Source organism: Phialemonium atrogriseum (assembly GCF_030411735.1).
Source record: "Phialemonium atrogriseum strain 8032-3 unplaced genomic scaffold QBC33scaffold_59, whole genome shotgun sequence".
Taxonomy (NCBI): domain Eukaryota; kingdom Fungi; phylum Ascomycota; class Sordariomycetes; order Cephalothecales; family Cephalothecaceae; genus Phialemonium; species Phialemonium atrogriseum.
Window position 1 is genome coordinate 26,525 of NW_026848196.1, and position 22,447 is coordinate 48,971.

A 22,447-nucleotide genomic window follows, 5' to 3' on the forward strand; every position below is an offset into this window, starting at 1 on the left:
TTGGCTTGGAAAAGCTATGCACAGTCTCAAATATTTAATTGGGACTAAATGGATTGCGTTGCTTTGTTTCTCGTCTTGTGGTTCTGGTCTTTATCTGGTACGAAAGCAACGTGGATGCTATATTAGACCACAGTCTAACCCAACCACGTTCAATTTGTGTTCCCATACTTCTACTAGGGTTGAAAACTCTATGCACAATTGCAAATATTTAATTGGAACTATGGGGACGACGTTGCTGTGTTTTTAGCTTCGGTTTGACGCAATAGGAGCGTGGATGCTGTATTGGCAACCGAGGTCTAACCCAACCAGGTTCAATTTGTAGTCCCTGGTTTTATTAGCCTTGATATATATGTATACCGTTGGAAATGTTTAATTAGAACGCTGTGGGACGGCGTTGCTAGGTTTTTGCTCTCTGTTTTGTGCAAACGTACCGCCGTGGATGCTGGATTGGCAACCGCAGTCTAATTCAACCAGGTCCAATTTGAGTCCCCTGGCTTTGGTAGCCTTGACATGCATGTATGCCGTCGTAAATGTTTAAGTAGGACCATGGGGGCAGCGTTGCTGCGTTTTTTTGGCTCCGATTTGGTCCCAAATTGACTTTGATGATGTATTGACAGCCGCAAAGCAGTTTAACCTGGTTCAATTTGTGTCCCCTGCTCCAAGTACACTTGAAACCACACTCCATCACCAAAGATAATTAATTCGAGCTATAGGGATACTGCTGTTACGTTTTGGTCATTTTTTGGCCATTTTTTGGTGCAAAATTGAGCTTGATGCTGTATTGACAGCCGCGGAGAAGTTCAACCTGGTTCAATTTGTGTCCCCTGCTCCTAGCCTGCTTGAAACCTCAATTGACCGTCCCAGATATTTAATTGGAGCTTTAAGGATGCCGTGGCTGCGTTTTTGGTCCTTATTTGGTGCAAGATTGACCCTGATGCTGTATCGACAGCCACAAACCAATCTAACCAGCTCCAATTTGTGTCCCCCGCATCCAAATCACATATTCTATACTAAATCTCCAACTTGGACCAAGGGCGCTGCGTTCCTCCCTACCATTGACGTTTTGGTTCCCATTTAGTGTAAAATTAACCTAAATGCTGTATCGACAACCACAAACCAATCTAACCAGGTCCAATTTGTGTCCCCAACATCCAAAATCATGTATTTCATACTAAATTTTCAATTTGGACTGAGGGCACTGCGTTGCTGCCTAACATTGCCGTTTTTGGCCCCCATATGGTGCAAAATGGACTTTGATATGGCATTCCCAACCGCAACGCCATTCAACCAGGGCCAATTTGAGTCTCCTCGGTCTAGTCAGCCTGAACATCACATATATCATCTCAAATGGTCCGTCGGAACCAAGGGGGCGGCGAAAATGCCCAAAATACCCCCTGTTGGTCACTTCGCGACCAGAAACGGTTCGCACTGTGGACCAATTTGGGACTTGGGGAGGGATATCACGCCACACAGAGGGCTGACGTCAAAGTAATTGGTGTTTTTGGATACACCGCAATCCTGAGAAGGTAGGGACGTGCTTTTTATTGGGGGTTGACTGGGGGGGTACCAGGTGCGGCGGATGGAATGGATGGGCACATGCGTTGGACCTACACGGTCGGAGGAATGGAGGCACGTGAATTCCGTACGTTCCCTCTGGCTCTCCATTGCGATGTCGTGTCAAACTTTTGCTCACGGAGTGTTTGGGAATGGTTTAATTTTTGATGGTTGCGGCACCTTGGGATGATGGGGAGAATTGAGACCCGGGAGCTAGTTTCCGTCTGTGTCTTGGGTTGTGCCTGCCCTGTTGGGGTCTTGGAGTCAAGGGCAATTAATTGATGCCTGGAACGTCAAACCACACACGGAGGACCAAAATCAGATCAATTTGATTGGGATCTGGTCAATTTGCCTGCAGGTGGACACACGTGACTTGGGCAAACTTGCAGCATTTGATCCCGCAAATTCTGGACTTGGGGAAAGACTTCTCACTGTCACGTGCTAAGACCTTGTGCTGGAGCACTTCGGAGGAAACACTTCGCAGTACCACGTGGTGTGGCCGTCAGTAATCCGTGGCCCCTCCACTCTGTAGGCAATCCGCGGGCACATCTGGTTCCGTCACCTGACTTTGAGTCTCGATTCCAAATCCCAGGTACTCCGTACCTGGCCCTAAGCCCCGCCTGCCGCGACTCACCGCCCTGACCTCAGGAATTTTCTTCCAACATCAATCCAACTTCGCATCTTCACCACCCACCTCAGCGCCGCATTCACCCTTGCGCCTGCCCTCCCAGACCCGCGCATGTTCCATTGTCCGCTATCGTTGATCCCCTGATTCCGTATCTGGCATTTTTGAGCACTACTTCGGCGCTGTCGTGGGTCGCTCGGTGCCTCGATGCTCTCTAGCGCGACAACTGAGCGCGACGCGTCGGACCCACAATAAACATCGCCAAAAAAACACTGATTCCCACCACACCCGCCACTCTCTGTCACCTGCAATCGGGCCGCAACCATGCCTGCCGGTTCTTCCGAAGCCGAATTGTTGGTCTCGAGCCCTGTCTCGGAACCGCCTCCCTTTCGCCGGTCCACGCGCCACGCATCGATGCAGGCGTCCCGGCAGCTGTCAGGCGAGGTACCACTGCAACACGACATTGACCAGGTGGTGACGGCGTTCAAGAAGGCCGTGGCTGAGCACGGGAAGTCCAGGGATGGGTTGAGACTGGCCTGGCACCGAGTCATCGACGCATACCTGCGGCTCAAGCCATCCGATCCCGGCGCCTTCGGCAGCTGGGCGAGGGACACCATCGGCGACCAGTACCTCGTCGACGCTCTCCCGCACATCTTCAGCAACGAGTTCACGAGCAACCGCACCTCCCGCTACATGGTCAAGGCCGCCAAGTACCTCCGCCTTGCCCACCCCGCCTTTGCCGTGCTCTACCTCGGGACGCTTGTTCGGACCACTCGCACGCTCGACATCATCGCCGGCTGGATCGAGGCGTACCCAAAGCTCAGCTTCAGGGTCGACATTTACCCCCGGATCATCGACGCCTATCAGGCACGGATCACCAAGAGCAAGAAGCTGGGACCTGTTGGCGTTGCCATCTTCGCCGACCCTCGAATCACCAAGGGCGGACTCAAGCCGCAGGACATCACCGCGGCAGCTTTGAACTGTGAGTTTGTTCCCGTTTCCATGTTGCCCAAGCCCCTGACCTTGTCGATAACAACGACTCTGCCCACAGACGCGAGGGAGAAGGATCCCGGTGGACTCGTCGAGTTCAAGAAGAAGCTCAACGCCACCACCAAGGCGAAGAAGGAGGACGCAACGTCGGGTGCCGACGGGTCCCATGACGCGTCGAGTGACGAGGACGATGATCATGGCGGAGACCAGGATGGGGTCCCGGGCCAAGATGGAGTCGAGGATGAGGATGGAGTCGAGCCTCACGACGGAGCCGAGGATCGGGATGGAAGCGCGGACCACCGCCGCACCGCTGTCTCCGAGGACATCGAAGAACCCCGGGCCAGTGCCTCGGACGCCTGTTTCGCCCCCCAGACCCGACCTGTCCGCATTGTCATGGCCGGCAGCCTCCCACGCAGCAAGCCCGAGCAGCAGCCGCACACCCCTCAGCAACATGTTGAGACGCCCAGCGCCGAGCAGCTCCCCCCTATCGAGCGCGATGGGAGCACCGTCCCATCGGACTTCGACGACATGGCCCTCGGATCGGATGACGACATGGTCTTTGGATCGCCGGTTGTTGCTCCGGTCACTCCAGTCACCAAGGTTCCCGTGGCAGTCGGCTAGGATCCTCCTACCACCAGCCTTGCAGAGCCGGAAATCATCGGGGATGTGTCGATGGAATTCACCTCCCGCTCCTGCTCTGAACCCCCCTCTCTCCGCGTCGCCCGCCACACCCGCTTGGCCAGCAATGTTCGGAAGAGCAGCGCCGCCGACGATAGCTCGGCCTTTCTCTTGTCGCCCAAGGCCAAACGCCAGAAGGTACTGGCGCCGATCGAGGACGCCGTTGTCATTTCGGATGCCGAAGACGGAGGCGGAGCTGCTGGTAGGGAGGACGATCTTGGTGGGGAGCACCCGGACTGGGCGACCTCAATCGCCGCCGAGGACCGCCGCAGCCTCCTCAGTTCCACCGCCTGGCTCAACGACAGCGTCATCGATACGGCCATCGAGATGATCGCCGCCCAGAAAGCGAACCTCCGCACCGTCCCGAGCACCGTCATCGTTGCGGCGACGACGAAGAAGACCAGCGGTGACGGTCCCGTCCGTGAGGCCCTGCGAGTCCATCTCCAAGACTCGGATATCACTATCTTCCTCCCCCTCAACCTGGGCAACACACACTGGGTCCTCGTCTACCTTGTCGTCGCGTCCAAGTCCGCCGTCCTCGTCGACTCGCTGTCCAGCCCCGTCCACACCCGCCAGGCCCTCGACATGGTCCGCGCCTTCGTCTCGCGCTTCCTCCCCGACACCACCAGCACCTGGGACCAGTGGACCTTCGCCATGAGGCTGGGCCCCCAGCAGCCCAACGTCTCCGACTGCGGCGTCTACACCATCGTCGCGGCCCTCTACCAAGCCGCCGGCATCCCCATGCCCGACACCCTCGACGGAGCCCTCTGGCGCCGCCTCGTCCTCGCCATGATGCCCCCGCCGGACCCGGCCACAGCCGCCGCCATGACCAAATGGGGAGTCTCTGCCTCCCCCGCCCTCCTCACCGCCGAGGACCTGGCCGCCGACGACCGGTTCCGCCTCACGCCCGAGCAGGACAGTCACAGCCCACCGCCAGCATCCGACGTCGTCCGCCTCCGCGGCCTCGTCGCCGAGTACCACCGCCGCATCCAGTCCGTCGAGAACCTCCGCACCACCGGGCTGTCTCAGATCCGCGCCCGCCGCGCCGCCTGCGCCGCCAAGATGGACCGCCTCCGCGACATCGACCGCGTCGTTACTTGTCTTCTCGCCGCGGCGGGCGACGAGCTCCGCAGGTCCGAGGACGAGCTTGCGCAGATGGACGAGCAGGTCGACGCCCTTGGGAGGATGGTCGACCTCGCGAGCGGCGCGGCAAAGGTGTTTTGGCCCACGGCTAACGCGATCGAGACGGCGCGCTCGGCGTTGACTAGCCTGGTTGCCTTGCGTCGGCTGCACAGGACGCGGATTGTCGCTGCTACGGCGTTTCGGGACCGGCTTGGTGTTGTTGACTTTAAGGGGCCTGAGGGCGTTGTCGAGGCCTTCTTGGCTGAGTGTGCGGAGGCGGAGGAGGTGCTTCGTGGTGGGGGCTTTGTCTGAGGGGATGAACTGGTGCTGGCTTGGTCAATAACTTGGGCTGTCTTGTTGCTTTCTTTGGTTGCTCTATTGCTGTATCTGTATTGTTATGTTCATAGAGAAGCACAAGGCTGAGCCTCGACCAGCCACGAAGGAATATACGTGTATCCCGTACATACAACGTAATGTCTGTCAAGTAATAATCGTCCAGGTTGCCTCCTCGTCACTACTGCGTATTCCAACTCTCCCTTAGGCTTCCCACTAAGCCGCCCCTCCTCATTATGCCAACCGTCCTCGAGCCCAGAGCTCCAGTCGATTGTCGAGTTTGAGATTCGAAGAAGCCCCTCGCCAAGAACTAATTACACCACCAATGGAAAAGGAGACTCCTAACAAAAGACAGTACCTTAAAATGGAACCCCTGAGCGGTTCGTGTGGTGGGTGTACCGCTTTAGGAGAAGCCTCGCTGCCAAAAGACCCCTAGAGGATTCAGGGGCACCACAGATTTGGGTTAAAGCTACATCGTACGATATAATGGGTAGAAAAGCGGTTGACACTCTTGACGGCCTCCGTAGGGGATATGCTGGCCATACGGTGTATTATTTGTCCTTGTAGACTCGGGACTGAAGTCCTTTGACCTTACAACGGTTATGATTTGAACAGAGCGTTTCCATGATGTAACTGTCTCCTTCGAGGGAGCCCACGATATGGTACAGTACATGGAAGGACGCCTTCCAGGCTAATAACTCTCCTCCCAAACAACTTAAAGCGCAGCTTGGCCTTAGCGTTAAGTTGCTGTCTCGACTTCTTGCTCCGAAAATCCCACAATTTCTCCGTGGGAGCCACAATCTCGGGCATGCTGCATCCTCCACTTGGTCACGTTGCCGGACTCTCGCTTCACCTTGTCGATGTCGATGTCAAGAGACAAACCCACGCGGCATGGACACACTTCGGGATCCACCTTGACAAAGTACAAAACACGGGCGCTTGTCTAAAGGGGGGCGGGGGCGGCGCGTAAAGAGAGCGGTCTAGCCTGCGATCACCTCGATTTCTGGTGCCTTTCTTGGGGCTGCGTAATTAGGTGCTGTTGAGCCGAGTGGCCACCGCTTGGAGAACCATAACCTTGCCCTCGTCCAAGAATTGTAGAGTCATCGACACCAAAATCGTAAACAAGTGTCAAATTGCCCAATCAAGGTTGAGGCAGCCTCATGCCATGTCAATTCTATGCCCAGAATAATCTCAGAGACAGTTTCAGCTCCCCTTAGCCAGTTGGTTTGAGAACCTTCTGTGCTCGATCGCGTTTTTCTCTCGCCGTTGTTTTGCAGACCCTTCGAAGAGCTGTGTTTGCCCTCACAACCTTCTCTCTCCGCTCCAGCCCTAGCCCCAGCCCCAGCTCCGGCACCGCAAATGGCTTCTAACACAGATGGTTCGTGCAAGAAGATGGATACGCCCAATCGTGCCACGGGCTTTCTAGGTAGAGTAAGGGAAGCCACTAATATCAGCCTCCTCGTCGCCGGTGAAGGACTCGGCGATGTCTCTCCCTTCATTCAGGGATATAGACCGACGCGGTGTGAAAGGGCCGAATAATCGCGTCAATGTCGAGCAATGGCATTTGGACTCCAGGGGGCACCAGTATGGATTAAACTTTGAGGAGGGACCACCTTAGGCAGACTGCCGCCGCCCAGTCGGTGATGGAGCGCCCGGTGATGTCCGGAGTTCAAGTGCAGCTGCAGATATTGGAGTTGCTTAGGGAAGAATTACGGGGCAAGTTGGCTGCAGCCGCAAGTGTATGGAAAATATCACAACCATTTCCATCCACTAAAGCGGTACCAAGTGGGTGATCGAGTGAAGTCATCGAACAGAACCTACAGTTAAAAACCCCAAAGCTCATCCTACATTGGATCAAGCCCTACCGGGTCACCAAGAAGGTAGCCGGCTAGGCGTATAACCTCACCCTCTCTGATAAGGTATAGCTGCCTTCATGACGTCTTTCTAGTCCAGCTACTAAACCTCTAGCGCCTACATCCTAACAAAGGCCTGCGACCCTCCCCTAACCCTGACAACGCCGAGGAAGATTGGGAGGTTTAATAGGTTTGCAACGACACGGAATCAGACAGAGACGTACTACTATCTTGTCAAGTGGGTAGGCTAGCTGTCTAAATACAACACCTGGGAATCACCAAGGCACATGAAAGCTCCCAAGAAGCGATCCTGCAAGAACGAAAAGCGCCACAAAAAGAGGCCGGCACCGAGGCCACCGATGAGGGTCTAGTTGGGTCTCTACCGGCTTACAGGGCTGATGCTGGCGAGGCGCCGTTGCAAGCCCAGGACAATAGATTGCCGCTTAAACATTCAAAGCCGGCGTAGAAGTAACGGTCCTGCGAAATCAATCACTCCTTCTCCTCGGTATTTTCCAGTACCACACTCTCATAACAACCTCAACCTCAACCGCATTGGTAACATCAATGAACCCGCCGCCATGCATATCGAAACTCATAGAGCGCCCTCCAGCAAATTGCCACAGCCTAGACTCCATGAAGAGGTTCTTTTTTCCAACCTTAGGTTGCGCACTGGCTCCAACGCGAGAGAATCGACTCACCAGGGTCGTCAACGTGGGCGAGTCCAATGACTCTTAAGATAGAGTCTTCACCAAAGTCTCCCAGAGACGGTCTTGGAAAAGGAGTTTAGATGGCAGCAGGATGGATGTGATAAGCGGCTTGGTATTCAAGATCCGAGGATAAAAGACATCTCAAGCCTGTGCCGAATCCGGTACCCATTCGTGAGATTAAATTGTCCTGCTATAGACTATCTTCCAATATTAGCACGATAGTTTGGATATCTTGCTCCACAAATAACTCGGATATTGAGCTTATCAAGTACACCCTCCAAAATCAAGGTTGCCTTCCCCTCCTTAACTCGTGGACGCAAAACATCCTAGTTGGAGAAATACCAGGACAACAAGACCACCCGGTCCCTCCCAATAACCTACTCCCTCAAGTATCTCATCACCCACCTGCCTCCCCTCCCCGTGCCGAGCACATATCGCAGCCGCTGTCGATGCGACCTTCTCCTTAAACTTACGAATGGAACACTACATTGAAGACAGCGTAGAATGAGGGAGGGGAGAATTAGGTTAGAGAAGGCGCCAGACTACCCCTGAACACATTTGGCGGCATCGTTAGACAATATCCTTTTTTGTCTCTAGATAAACCATTTCATGTTCTCTATGGCAGGCTTGTGTGCCTTCTTGCCCTTCTTAGTAGACTTTGCCGCCAATGTGGAGTCTTTAGAAAGCAACGGAAAGGGGGGATGGCAGGCTTGGTAAGGCTCTTGGCTGCTGCTGGATATGCCGAATGGTCCTCTCAGCAACAGAGTTGGGTAGGATTTACGAACAGCCCAACACGGGACAGAGATCTGGTGCCGAAGCTACACAAGGTATTAAACACCTGCCCTACTGTGTCGAAAGTCATCAGCGTCTTTCCCACCTTGGGTTGAACAGAGACATTGGACAGAGAGCTTGATAAGGAGACATCTGAGAACTAAGAATAACTTGACTATGCGGCGGAGGAAACCGATTAACAATGTGATAGCTTTCTTCCAGATCCCAGTCTAGTCTAGGTAATCTAGGACATGTTAGGGGAAATCATCTAGACCCTGGCGACAAAAAAGCTCCTCTCAAAGGCGCAAAAGTGATCCGCTTCAACTCCTGGTCTTCGAAGGCCGTGGAAAGAAAAGGAGATCAAATTCTCTCCAGACAGGGTGGATGGAATTTACCAGACTTTGCCCCGGCTCCTCGACGTGAAAATATCTCTTGGTTGGCAAGAAACTTCCTCATCTGGCAGGCAGAAAGCATAAGCAAGACAGTTGTAATCTTAGCTGCCCAGGGTTTTGGATCTTTGAAGATTGTCGTTAATAACCCTCGTTATGAAGGCAATCCTCTGACTAGTAGATAGCGAAGCTGGGGATTCTGGTAACCGAATCCTCGACATGGTCCTCCAAGGCTCAAAAAGTCCAGAGAAGTAAACTGACAAGACCTTCGCGAATATCTATATCTCGAAGCTATTCAAGATAGCTCACAAGAGAACTAAAACGTCAAGGTTGCCGAAACTCAAACCAATATACAAATGCAAGGGTACCTAAGTGTGTTAAGACAATGGTTGTCTTCTAAGTATTGTGATTCATCACTTTCTCGCGCAGAGTTTGCCTATGCGTTGTTCCCATTCTCGATAGTAATTAAACATGAAAAGACTTCAACATCAGCATCGCTCCAAGTCTCCAGCGCCCTAAACCCAGAGATGAAAGCAGTTAATAGAAGTGTAGAATGATATCCTTACATTAGGGAAGTTCCCCTGCTACCAGTTTATATATACCAATCTTCTTGCTACATTGCCTTTCCATCCTAGCTTAAATGAAGTATATCTAGAATATAATTATGGTAGGTGATATCACCTCCTTAAAGCGAATCTCTGGCAAAGTGTGCTAGAATCCCAAGGAAAATTGTAATTATATGTAATCAGTCCCTGTCATATTGAACATGCTTGATTACAAATCTGGCGTCGCCTCCTGTTTAACAAAATTAGAATCTGCTAGGGTTGTTGGAGAGGGTCAATCGCCAACTTGCCATTCACATCCTATTATGCAAGCGACTTGAGCCAATTTGTGCAACTTTGACAGTTAGGATCCTTAAGAACATAATGTGCTAAGATTGGTCGCAGGGAAGGGCCTCTATGCAGTTGCAAGTCAGACAATCCAGCAAAGAAGAGGAGCTTGGGATACCAGCATCACCTTAGACACAAGCTGACAACGTCTGCAGCTATGTTTCTAGAGGCCCAAGTGAATCCTAACCTCGCTCACTCTAAGCTTGACTCAAGCTGCACCGCAATGGTGGTATTATCTCATCATCATAGGCTAGGCGCTAACGACACAAAACAGGCAAACCCACCGCCGCCCCCACCGCTAGCCCTTCCGCAGCCCCCAAGGAACCATCAAATCTCCTCCTCGCCTCCCTGACAGGAGATCCCTGTCATGAATCAGGCCTGCGACACAGCTAGGCTGCTACCGTATCTCTCAGATCTATACTATAGTCTAGTAGAGCTTGCCATTGTCTTTGTTCTCAAACCCACCTCCCTTCGTCAAAGCCGCCTTTAGTCTAGTAACCTGCATGCTGGGGTCTTTTGTAGATGCTACCGAGATTTGGCATGGAGTGGTTATATTGCATTGGAGGGTAGTTAAACAGTATTGCTCTGTATCTAGTCTATGACTAATTATAGACCAAGCCGTGTAGAAAATAGGCGATGACACACTCAAGACCAGAGAGAGGACGTTGTCCTCTGCATGCAGCAGTGCCAGAGCCAAAGCGGAAAGAAATGACTGTCCTCACCGTCACTCCAAACCTAAAAAGCCGTTTGGAAATATGTCACCATACTGGGAAAACAGGTGACAGGGTACACTACATAGCCTAGGAGGGTGAATCTGTCTCTGATGTCAAATGAGTTGCAATGGCCTAACCTAACTTCTCGAAAGTGCTGACAATGCTTAACACTTGGCCGAGGAGAGGTTTAAATATAGCAACTAGATTTTAAGTATCAGTATCTAGCAAACCATTAGGAAGGAACCTTGCCACCCGCACCTGGTCCTCCATTCTTACCCCTGAGGCTGACTTGGCCTAACCTTACTCAATGTGGTCCATACCTATACCAAAAGTCTCGCAATTCTCTTCGATAACCGAAGGATCCGTCATGCTCACCCGCGCGGCCCTGTGACTTGGATCCCTATCCGTAAGGTTGTCAAGGCTCTGGAAGTTGACCTACTCTACGCCTATGGCTGAGGCAATTTCAACGTGATCTTTTAGTTCCAACGAAGTGATCTTCTGCAAGGCTCGGCATAGTTGGCCACAGCAGGTGCACGCTGCCTCTCGAAAACGTCGAGCCACTCTGTACGTGCCTCGCCGCCACCCTGGCACGGCCGGTACTCAAGTAGCGTGTCAAGTGCCGTCCTCTCCACGTCACCCTCATGCCTCATGCTCTCCTTCCCTTCTCCAGACTTGTGTCCGGCTTCTCCCCCTTGAACATGGTTTGTCAAGAGGACGACGAGAAAACAAGCAGTTTCCCCTTCTCAACAGCGTCCTTCTCTGCCTACCTGCATGCCCTTATTCCAACGGCGTGGTCATGGCCAACTTTGCTTCTGGTCTTGCTGGAGGAAACACTACTAGCCTGGCTATAACTGCCCATGGGACACTCTGATAGAACTCGGCATGTGAGGTCCGATATCACCTGAAGTTGAACGAGTGTTGCGTCGGAGCTATCCAACTGAAAGGACAGAGGGAAGGCTAGGTTTGTCGCCGCCGCCCTCTTTGTCGGATTTGGCTTGCACTACCTTCATTCTCTGCGGTGCTTGGAGGGTGTGGCGACCTGACATTGTTTGGATGTTATGCTCTAGCTCTGCGATTTTCTGGATGCTGGGCTAAGAGAGAAGGTCATAATTGCATTTGATGCCGATATGATGAAAGAGGCCCAAAAGCTATGCAGTCCCGTGAGGAAGAAAAATACTTCCGAGACGTGAAAACACTTGTGAAAATGCTTATAGTAACCTATAGGCATGACAGCAGCATACCGTACCTCCTTTTGCCGCGATTTACCTAGTTCTACGCGGGGGCGGCTATCGTGCAACTTGAGACGGGGGCTGGGGCGGCTGGGGCTATGTTTCGGAAGGGTATAGTATAGGCAGGAGAGGAGAAAGGGGGCTGCTTAACGGACTGGCTGGGCAGCAAGTGTGGACGTTGGCCGTGAGTTTAGAGTTTGTAAGCCAGAGCGTCGGCTTTCAGTTCCTGTCCAGCCGGTTAATGAAGGTCAAATTAGCAACTGCTTATACCTGTCGCTTACCAAACGCCGTAACGGGAGGCTTTGAACTTCGAACCCATACTGTAACATCGTGACAAACAAGTAGAGGGAGAGTGGCCAACCGTAATACATGACATCCAACAGACCTGCCAGAACATCAGTCGCGCCTCCAAGCATTTTAGTCGCTAATGTTGCGCCAAATAGATGGACATTCATAAACGGGAGCTTGATTTCGGCTGTCAGGGCAGCGAGCCTTGCCCAGGACAGGTCATATTATTGCTAACCCCACGGCGAGGACAAAGGCGGAGGCCAAAGCTAGAGCCAAGGGCTTGCATTTTCGATCTTTCCTCTCGAGAAGTTTATTTCTCTGCCTAGAACTGTATCTGAGGGCCTTGGCACAGAGCTGGGTGCCCTCATCAGCGAGTCCTACAGGTCATCATTTGTGTGTAGACGCTCGCCGATCTAGAGTCTTTCGACAATTTCACATACTACTTGACCGTCTTTTTGACGGCACACTCTGCAAGCCGTCCAGCCTATCCATGACGCGCGACATCGACGTCACCAAGCTGGGGAACATGCGCGCCAGGCCCCGCAAAGCCGTCCTTGCCGAGACCCGCGACCTCAAGGATCGCCTCGCACGGCGTTGTGTGAAGCCCGACGCACTTGAGCTCGACGGCAGCCAGGTCATCCCCTACCTCTCTCTCTCCTTGATATCCGGCGCTTGAGTATTTGGACCGTGATTCTCACCTATGCATCAACATGAGCAGTGTTCTGCGAACAACATAAAGAGTTTTTGGCTCCCATAGTCACAGCACACCGACCCAGGTTCTGCCAGCAGGCGCAGGGGAGTGAACAGCTCGACACCATGGTCAACAAACACAAGGGCACTCACGTTTGGAACATTATGCCTCAAGGACCTCATGGCCATCGGCAAGCTTGCCATTGAATTGGAGATGGTTGGGGGTAAGGACCAAATCAACAACCCGAGAGAGCGGTCACTTAAAGACGCGTCGCTATAGGTTAGGAAGTCCCGAGGGAGAGGCTAGAGGGCAAAGTCTCCTAGGCCATAGGCTACACTATCTCAAGGTTGGCCCGAAGGTACTACTTATCAGCTGCCTGCGTTTTTGTAGCCGGCGGCTTTATCCTTTGGAGAGCGTAGACATGGTAATCCTCTCCGCCGATGTCCTCTATTATCGACGGATCGAGCACAGTTTTCTGATGTGGGAGGATCTCGGGCATCGACGGCTTTCCAAACCACCAGGAGCCGCGACAGTTCGGTAGGTGTCGGCAGGGCTCGGGGCCGACCAAACAATGCGGACGGGGTGGTCGGGCTAAAGGATCCTGTCGGTGGGCGCCATCTATAAGCACAGGCTGTTGGTCAAGCTGGTGCCGCAGGGGAACACTCGATGGCTGGACGAAGGGCGTTTGACTGGGGAGTTCCTGGTGTGGTGTGAATGCGTATAGGGGAGCGTTGCTTGGTGCGGTTGTGCCTGGCTGCCAATTGCAGGAATATATTCTCCCCCCAATGGGCCTGTCGGACATGCCCAACCTGCAGCGGACGAAGCCTGCGCGTGCCACGACTACTCATTAGACTACTACTCCGGCGGCGGCGGCGGCGGCGGTCCGGCCCCCCCGGGTCAATTCTCGTCGACCAGCTTCGTCGTCAGCTTCGCAACCTCACGCACCTCGACCACGGTCGGCCGAAGAACCGACCGACTTGCTAGCCAACCTAGCGAGAGACTTTTCAGGCCTCGCGTCGGAATTTATGCTTCCATCCAAGCTATCTTTTGTCACAGACAACGCATTCAGTTTTGTAAGGACATGCCGGAACTGATGTAGACTAGGAAAAGGCGAATAATAGAACCAACATCCTTCTCTATTTCTCTCCTAAGGACAGGCTGCAATGAATAGATCCCCAAGCCCGCGGCCTGGAAAGGTCCTGGTTGTAGAATAGTTACGACTCTGAATGCTTCAAATCCGACACTTCTCTTTAATACATGCGAAGAATGCCTTTAAAAAATAGGCATTGGTTATATTTAGGGTCTTGATGACGTTTGACTGAATCATGGCCTTATAAAGAGTCACTTTTGTGGAGGCATGGTCAAGAAGTACCTAGGTACTCTGAGTACAACCTGGCTAGCACGAACGTCACCATGACTCCCGACAAGCCGTCCATGGTGTAGACCCGGGCAGGGTCGCGCCGTTGCTCTTATTCTCACCATGCTCGCCACCGCCTCCCTCCTCGCTACACGACACAAACAAACGCAGTCGTCGGACCCGCCGGCGGCGCCACCTTGAGAAGGAGAAGTACAGGTACACCCTCCTTCACGAGCCTAAAGCCATTAGAAAGAGCGGCATGGTGTACCGCTAAGTGTTGCTGCGGTATATCCCAGCGAGACGACGCAGGCGGAACTTGCTCAGTCAAAGCATGAGGACTTGTCCGAGATTGACGGTGGTGCGCAGCAATAAAAACAAGGGAATGGGCGAGACTCCCTGGCCAGGAGCTGGATGAGGCCCCCGATGTGAACGCGCTCGCAGAATTACCCGCTTGTTGCAGCCTCGACACCCACCGCCGGCCTCGCTGCTCGCCGATAACTTTGCCCTAGACAGGTCAAGCCGTGTGTTTCCCGATCCCCTAGTCACGCCTAGCCCATTACCGAAAGCAGCATTTGTTTGCAAAACAATATAACTGGTGAGCAACACGGAGTAAATAACTCTAGTCTTGAACATCTCAAGCATACATTAACTTGACTCCCACCGGCCCAGCAACGTGGCCTGACCCAGCGACAGGCTCCGGAACTCTAGTTCCATAAGCCTGGCCTGACCTTTAGCGTCCTGATCTCCATCCTAGCCTCCTGCCTTACGCGTCAGCAGCGGGATCAGACATGGAAATCTGCAACCTCGGACTGGATGTCCGGGCTGGTAGCTCCAAGATAGGGGGAGCTCAAGGTGTGGTGATGTTGCTCAAGAAGGCTTGTAAATTCTTCTCAGGAGCAGACTCGGTTCTCAGGGGGCCGACCCGGAACTCGGACCCGGACCCGGAACCTGGACCCCAACCTAGACATCGATTCCGGAATGCCGAAGACGCCCGGGCCCGGCAGCGCAGTTAGATATGCCATAGACAAGGACCCAACGCCGAGGGACGAGTCGAACGACTTGCCGTAAGCGAAGAGGGCCGGGTTGTCCTGCACGCTGGCGAGGATGGCGTAGCTGCGGACGCCCGTGGTCTCGTTGGGGTTGGCACAGATGCGAGACGCCAGCATTCCAAGGCCTGCCCTGCTCCCACCGACGGCTTCGCAGCAACTAGTGCCGCGCCGAGGCAAACGCAGTCATGGGAACTAGAGCTAAGGCAGGTGCAAACACTGGAGAAGGCATCTTCAGTGTTGGCGCCAAAGAGGCGGAACTTAAGACACAGACATATCCTAATAGTCACGTACTTAGACAAGACGCTAACTGCGATGCAAGCGTCAATGCATTCGAGATATTAGATGTATTAGTTATGAGGCGGCTGTTGCAAAGGCAGACGACTGCTAGGAGCTTCCTGTGAAAGGCAGACAGGGCGTGCCGAGGAGCTTGGTCATGACAATGATGCAATTGTTCTAGCCTAGTGACAAGACCTGCATTATGTTAAACTCGCGATAGGGGGATATAGAACTACCTACCATCATGGCTAAAAGGTACGAAGATTCCAGACAACGACACTATCGACACCTTCTAATATATTGCCATAAGCGACAGCCACCTCACCATAGGCTCGAGCGGCTGTATCGAATAGCTCCACGCAAACCACGAACACCACTATCCTAGCCTTGATGCAACCCAGCATGTTCTAAACTGACACTCCACCTCCAACTCCCCAGCCCTGACCCTGGCTCCTAGACTGCCGTGTATCCATACTCAACCGAGATAATAGCTTTCAGCAACCTGATGGCGAGGTTCTTGCGCAAAATATCAGCGGAGCTTCGATACTAAGCGGAAAGGGTTTCACCGAAAAGAGGGAGCGGGATGGGAACCAGATGATATGGATTGCCTGGGATGTCATGGAACTGCCAGGTTGGTTAATCTCTACACAAGACTTAAAATCATTAGACTTAGAGTCTGGCGGTGATCTAGGGAAGTGATTTGGGAAAGTGGGCCTTGCTTTAAGCTACTGGAGGCTATCCCGAAATTCGAAGCGTCATCAGGCGGCGAAGGTAACCGCAAATGCTCACTCTAGCAGCTTTATCCAAATGGGGGAGTCTTTTGCCTGTCGTTCGGCTGCGTTTGACATCTTCTCGTCGATTCAGGCTTTCTTGAGGGGTTCTCTTTCGAAAATCTCAGTAATCTTTTCCTCAATCGAGGCATCTGGAGCCTAATAGTCAGACTTGCTGATTGCCGGATTCAAATACAGGCAATCCAAATACCAGTCCAACATTGCAGAGGTAGAAGGCCAGGGTTTCTTCTCTTCCGTGATTGTCAGTATGCCAAAAGCATGGGATTCAAGGATTGAGACGTTGATTCTCGCGCATGCTGTTGCCAATCCCCCCTTGGGTCGAGATAAACTCAGGATTGGAGAGCAGGTATTTGTCTCCGCCCCTCTCCATCAACGATATGGCTGGAGCAGTGAGACAAGTCCAAGAACCATGCATGGTTTACGGAGGCATCTACGATTGCCGTTCTTTCCATACTAGCAGGGCTCGTCATAGACCCGTTGTACACCTTGTGGAAGATAGTGTCTATCTCCTGGCACCAGGTTACGAATTGACAGCGCAGCAAAGGCACCAAGGCAGTCCTAGTGGATCTCGATCCGTCTCTTAGAGCAGCACTGTCCGGTGGCAAACTCGCGTATCCTGCGGGTTCCTACTATCCTGCACCTCTCTCGCTGGCGACAACCAATTCCGTGATAGTCGTCGACCCGTTGGCTGAGATATCTCGCTGTCGACCTGCACCACCCGCCTATGACCAGGCCCGAGCTAGAGCGGGCGGCTGCCGCCTGGCCTACTTAGACGTGACGGTCGAGACACTAACCCCGGGCTTGTTCTACGTGGTCACGCTATTCCAGGAGAAAGCGGAGCGTTTCTATTTGTTTTCCCCTGGTTGGCGTCGGTTGCTTGGTATTCCAAATCGCGATTCGGTCTGGCCAGATGGCGCACATGTTCTAACATTGTGGGGGAACGACTAGAGAGCATCAACGATGGCCTTTTCGGTTGCTAATACTTACTAATGTAATGAAGATGTCTCACAGAAGCGGTCGCATTGTCACACTTGTTAGCCATAGCATTGCCCGGCCCCGGAGAAGGGGAAGTTCACCAGACAAAGTCCTTCGTAGGCGTCCAGGTTGCGGAACACGAGGAAGTCCCGCGTCCTCCTCCAAGGGTATGTCAATGACGTCGCATGGTACGCGCTAGCTTAACTGTCGTGGAGAGCTTTCCCGACGGCATGTTGGACGAGTTGAGTATGGATCAAGGATGGGCTCCTCAAGGGTAGACGTCGGACCGGCTCGCGCTGTGGCCACTGGTTGTTTAGCCAGATGGGGAAACAGGATATTAGCGTCGGTTTCGGTGGTTTATAAGGGGAGGGTGATAGTCAAAGAGCCCACGAACAAAAATGGCAAACCTGGGTGTAGTTTCAATCGCCTGAGTAAAATAAACTACAAGCTTTACAGGCTCAACCTTCTGGTTCCTAGCCCTCATCTTCCCGCTGGCATTGGCTAGGCTGCTTGCTGCCCTAGCGGACGTCTGGGACGGCCTTGGCACGCTTGCGGGCCTACAGTAGCACCCGGTTATATATAACAACTGACTAACCATTGCAACCCCTAACCTCTCTGTCTCAAAGAACCTCCCTCAACCCTTGAGCAATGGCCTGGTCGACGAGCGGAATGAGGATAACAAGGAGGGGGCGTGCACTTATGAACGGTGAGATCGGGGTTGTGGGAACTGCGATGGACCTGGTCGATACTGCTATGATAACGGAAACAACCCTGCGGCATTGTGAAACCCAGTTAACCGCATCTACCGAAACCAATTCCATGGTGAGGTGTCAACGCTCAGCAACGGGACACTAACCGAAGGCTCTCTGTTGACGGCGGTGAAGAAGTAAGCGGGTGCCTTGGAACCGAAATGTCTTCGTTGCATGGTTAAGGGTGTCGACTTGAAAGCACCTTGGGAACCTGGCGGTTAAGAAGCATCTTTGTAGGTTGCGGAATGGCGGATGGTTGATGTGAAGGGCCAAAAGCCTGCTCGCTGGTGTCCCCCTGACAGCAGCCTCAAGGACAGGGAGCGTAAGACTTCAAACGTGAAGCTAGAGGGCAAAAGGGGCCAGGGATTCTGATTGCCGACGCGTGGTTGCTGTTGGGATGGTCCCCAAGTTGAAACACCTGGTCGTGCCCACGACATGCACATCATCAGCCTTCGAAAACTCTACGCTGCAGCTAGCACTGCTTGCGAATTCCCCAATGGTCCGGGCCGCCTCCCGGGTTCCGCTCTCCGGCATCATGGACACTGTCAACGAAGATGGCTTACGGCACAATGAGGCTGCCTGAGGAGTTTGACTAGACGAGCCTCTGATGGCGACAGTCTCCTGCATAAGCATTTGGGGAAGCGGAGGTTGGCGAGGCGAATGTAGATTAGGTAGTTACTTGTAGTCGAGGGCTTCTATTATCCGCGGTTGTCCAAGAAAAATCCTCTCGTTTGACAGTTGTGAGACTCTAGGTAGGTATTACCCTGGCCCTGATGCTTGGCGGCTACCTCAGAGGCACTCTTTTTGGAGAGGTGCTGCCTGGGGCGTTGCGAATGATAATTTATTATCATTTTTATCATTGACTCTCTTGGTTACTAGTTTCGTTTCCCTTCTTGGATGTAAGCTAGCTGCGAAATACACAAGCTTCCTTCACAGGTCAGGTGTAAGTTACTTTCTCTAGAACGCCAGGGATACAGTCATTATTGAGAAACCAGCTACTCACTATGCAGAGCTTGTCGCTGTAAGGGCTTGACAAACTGCCTCGGTTATCGCCTAGCCTATCGCAGCCTTTGTCTCGGGAGTAGCGGCATTCTTTGGTACTATCTGCCTGCTTGGAGTTGTTCTAACTGTCTCTGCGGAGGAGTCAAAGGACGCAACAGATCTCATTATGCCCTTGTCACATCGCTAACCAAAGACGAGAACCAGTACTTGGAGGTCGACAATTTTCGTAAGCTACTTATTTCATTATGGACATCTGGCATAATCGACATGCTACTTGTAGAGGCAGGCGGTGTACTCAACGCCGAGCTTATACAGGGATGAGCTTGCATTTGGAGACGAGGCTGCATTTTCAAACAGCGTAGCTTGCTAGGTTGTCAAGACTTGTCCGAATCTTGGAGGATAACCAACGCGGATAACTAATACAACATCACACAGTTTTCAATGTGACTGGTAGGACTTAGATAAGCAACTAGACAGAAGCACAGCAGTGATCAGTCTGACCAACTTATACAAGGATGGCTATATGGCACAGGTTCCAACTAAGAGTGCCGTCAAGACGGAATATAAACCTTTACCTCTGAACGGGGCCCCAGGCTATCTCTCCGTCGTTGCCAATCTCCGCAGTCTCCCCACAAAACCCTGTCAATCTAGCGCCAAACCAGTCATTTGCTGTCAATTGCCATAAGTAAACGGCACGACAAGCATGGCAATAAGTTTTGCCATAGGACACAGATGCAGGATCCGTTCTCCATCATAGCTAAATAATGCCCTGAAACAAATTGTAAAACACAAGCCCACGAGTCTTTTGAAATATAAGAGATTCCAGTGCCTGCTGCTAAATATATCCAAGTCAGCACCCTTTCCAAGACATATAAGTCATGCACGACATGGCTTCTCCCAAGGGACCCAACTTCCTTGTCATCGTCGCAGACAATCTAAGGTTCAGCAACACTAGGCTGTTTGGCTCCAAGATCAAGACCCCAGCGCTCGACATAACCCTGATCGCCAAAGAGGGGGTTCAGCTAACAAACTTCCACAGAGCATCAGCATATTCCCCAACACGATTGATGCTGTTTTCAGGCACTGATAACCACATCGCAAGTCTCAGCCAGATAGACAAGCACATGGGTAAGAGCAACTTGTTCAAGGGTAAACCAGGCTACGAGGGGTACTTGAACTTTCGCATCGCTGCGTTGTCAGAGATTCTACAAGACGCTAGGTACCTTACCTTGATATCAGGGAAATAGTTAGTGGTACTATTATGATGTGACAAATAGTAACAACAACTTGGGATGTTAGTCTAATAGTCTACGTCATTTGCAGGCACCTTGGCTCAGAGAAGGAGCACGCACCATGCTCAAGGGGATTTGACAAGGGACTCGTCTACTTGCCAGGCAGCAGGAACTACTACAACCATGAGCCACAGTTCAGAGAGGGCCAGGCCAAGCCATCATTGGCTATTGCAGACTCCAGCATATTCTAGATGAGAGACAGTGTCTATCTTGACACTGTATAGAGCTCCCGGAAGACTTTTACTTGACAAAGACCTTCACCAACAAACTTCTCTCATATCTTGACACGACCAGCACTACAACAACGAGCTGGCCAACATCGGCAACCAGGACTCTTCACATGGTACGGCGCATCTTGGGCCTGTGCGTGAATGGCGCCGTCATGAGGCTTCAAGACGTGGATCACCGAGAGCAGCATCCGCTGCCCCTGTCTGGTGCGATCCCCGCCGCTGGCGGCCGCCCCAGGCTCGCACACCAACACCTTCACGGCAGTCATGGACATTGTGCCCACCTTCCTGGAGCTAGCCAGGGTCACGCATCCGCATCTCCAGGCGTTCAGGGGCCGCGACATGGTGTCCATGCGCGGCCACTCGTGGGTGCCGCACTTGGCAGCGTCGCTAGACCTCGCAGCAGCGCCGAGCATCTACAACAAGAACACGGCTATGACGGGATAGGAGCTGTTTGGTCTGCAGGCAATCCGCCAAGGCAATTGGAAGGCTATCTACATAGCAGCGCCGCAAGGCAGCAAGCAGTGGGTGGAAGCTATACGACATGGAGAAAGGCCCTGGCAAGATACATGACTTGGCAGCGCAGGAGCCTAAGACCCTCGAGAGACTAATACAGCACTGAAATGTATACTATAACAAAGTGGGCATGTTTGATCCTGATGTGACTTACCACGTTGTGGAAGACAAGCGTGTAACTTAGGAAGAGGATGGAAGGGAGACAGAAACTTGTAGCAGAACTATATAAAATTATGTTGAAAGAGGGCAAAAGGGCTAAAGACTGGGCAAGGAGAAGAAGAAAAAGAAGAAGAAGAAGAAGATTGTATTTATTCCAAGTCCAAGATGCAAAAAAAGAGCTGATATTTATATCAATAGGACTTGCAAGGCCCCCTAGCGCTTGTAGGGAACTCTAGGCCTCTTTCAGTATCTAGTTTGTCCTAGTTTGTCCTTTCTGGCTTGCTGTGGTGTGGAGGCCAAGTGAGCAGCAGAGATAAACTTATGATTGATAAATTATATCCTTGTTAATGCGCTCCCTACCTACAACCCATCTCTCTTAATCTTCCTTTCTCAATCTTCCTTTATCAATTTTCCTTCATCTCTTCCCTACGCAACCGCCTCCATCTACCTTTCATAGAAGTTTCCTCTGTTCTCAACCGCATGGTACGTAAAACACTCATATTTCGGGCAATTGTTGCTCTTGGAATTCCGTCTTTATAGCTTCTTTGACTTGATAAGCCGCTTTAGGCTGACCAACGTTGCTAGATACTTGCCCGGATGGCACTCGACAGATCGCAATCAATTACTAATATTGCTAGATGAAAGGTAGTGCTCAAACATACAGCATCGTCCGCAAGTATCACGCTGCATGCTGCACTACTGGTGTAAAAGAGTATGAACATATACAGCTAATGCCCGTGGACAGGCTATCCGCTTTGCAACCAAGGAACATGCATCCATAACACAGTCGCATATTCTATCACCGGTAGCAGCCACGACACCAGTTACGTAGGTGAGTGGTCTAATGAAGGATCCCGACAATATGAAATACTGCTGTGACTAGCTAGACTCAAACACATAGTGGAGCAGTTGCGACTGGCACTCAGATCTCAGCTCCTTAGACTCCGACTATGTGTCTGAATTCTGCCATGCCAACTGTCTAGAAGGTAAAGGTCTGGTAGCCATGGACCATAAGAACTGTTTTGGCGAGGGTGCCAAGGCTTGGTGTTGCAAGCTAGACTTCAAGTCCCTCACAAAAGGGCTCTTGAACAAGGATATCTACTAGGATGACATGTTAGATGGTATGTCGCGGGCCCCCATTTCTCTCCTCCCCTTAATGGCAACTAATAACTACCATGTTTTAATCGATGACTAGAATTTAACCAACCCAGACGTTATGAC

At 52.2% G+C, this 22,447-nt stretch overlaps 4 protein-coding genes across 4 annotated transcripts; 3 read left to right on the top strand and 1 right to left on the bottom strand.

Annotated features, from left to right (window-relative positions):
- Positions 1-2,503: 2,503 nt before the first annotated feature.
- On the top strand, positions 2,504-3,790 carry QBC33DRAFT_564502 (uncharacterized protein; the record flags this gene model as incomplete). Its single annotated transcript, XM_060430389.1, has 1 exon — positions 2,504-3,790. The coding sequence occupies one exon, from the start codon at positions 2,504-2,506 to the stop codon at positions 3,788-3,790; it is 1,287 nt and encodes a 428-aa protein (XP_060277910.1).
- QBC33DRAFT_318048 (uncharacterized protein) lies at positions 3,733-5,313 on the top strand. Its single transcript, XM_060423561.1, has one exon. It carries the CDS (start codon positions 3,842-3,844, stop codon positions 5,279-5,281), a length of 1,440 nt encoding a protein of 479 aa, XP_060277911.1. The 5' UTR covers positions 3,733-3,841; the 3' UTR covers positions 5,282-5,313.
- A 6,731-nt stretch (positions 5,314-12,044) lies between these two features.
- Positions 12,045-12,996, bottom strand: QBC33DRAFT_520210 (uncharacterized protein; the record flags this gene model as incomplete). The annotated part of the gene is made up of 6 exons (XM_060426350.1): positions 12,045-12,080; positions 12,136-12,346; positions 12,378-12,519; positions 12,583-12,755; positions 12,841-12,864; positions 12,986-12,996. The coding sequence occupies 6 exons, from the start codon at positions 12,994-12,996 to the stop codon at positions 12,045-12,047; spliced, it is 597 nt and encodes a 198-aa protein (XP_060277912.1).
- Positions 12,997-19,919: 6,923 nt separating this feature from the next.
- Positions 19,920-20,998, top strand: QBC33DRAFT_520212 (uncharacterized protein; the record flags this gene model as incomplete). Its single annotated transcript, XM_060426351.1, has 4 exons — positions 19,920-20,160; positions 20,310-20,326; positions 20,619-20,667; positions 20,712-20,998. 4 exons carry the CDS (start codon positions 19,920-19,922, stop codon positions 20,996-20,998), a joined length of 594 nt encoding a protein of 197 aa, XP_060277913.1.
- Positions 20,999-22,447: the final 1,449 nt, after the last annotated feature.

What these genes read in the sequence shown, in the direction of transcription:
- QBC33DRAFT_318048 (XM_060423561.1), top strand. Translation starts at nt 3,842, where the DNA reads ATGGAATTCACCTCCCGCTCCTGCTCTGAACCCCCCTCTCTCCGCGTC.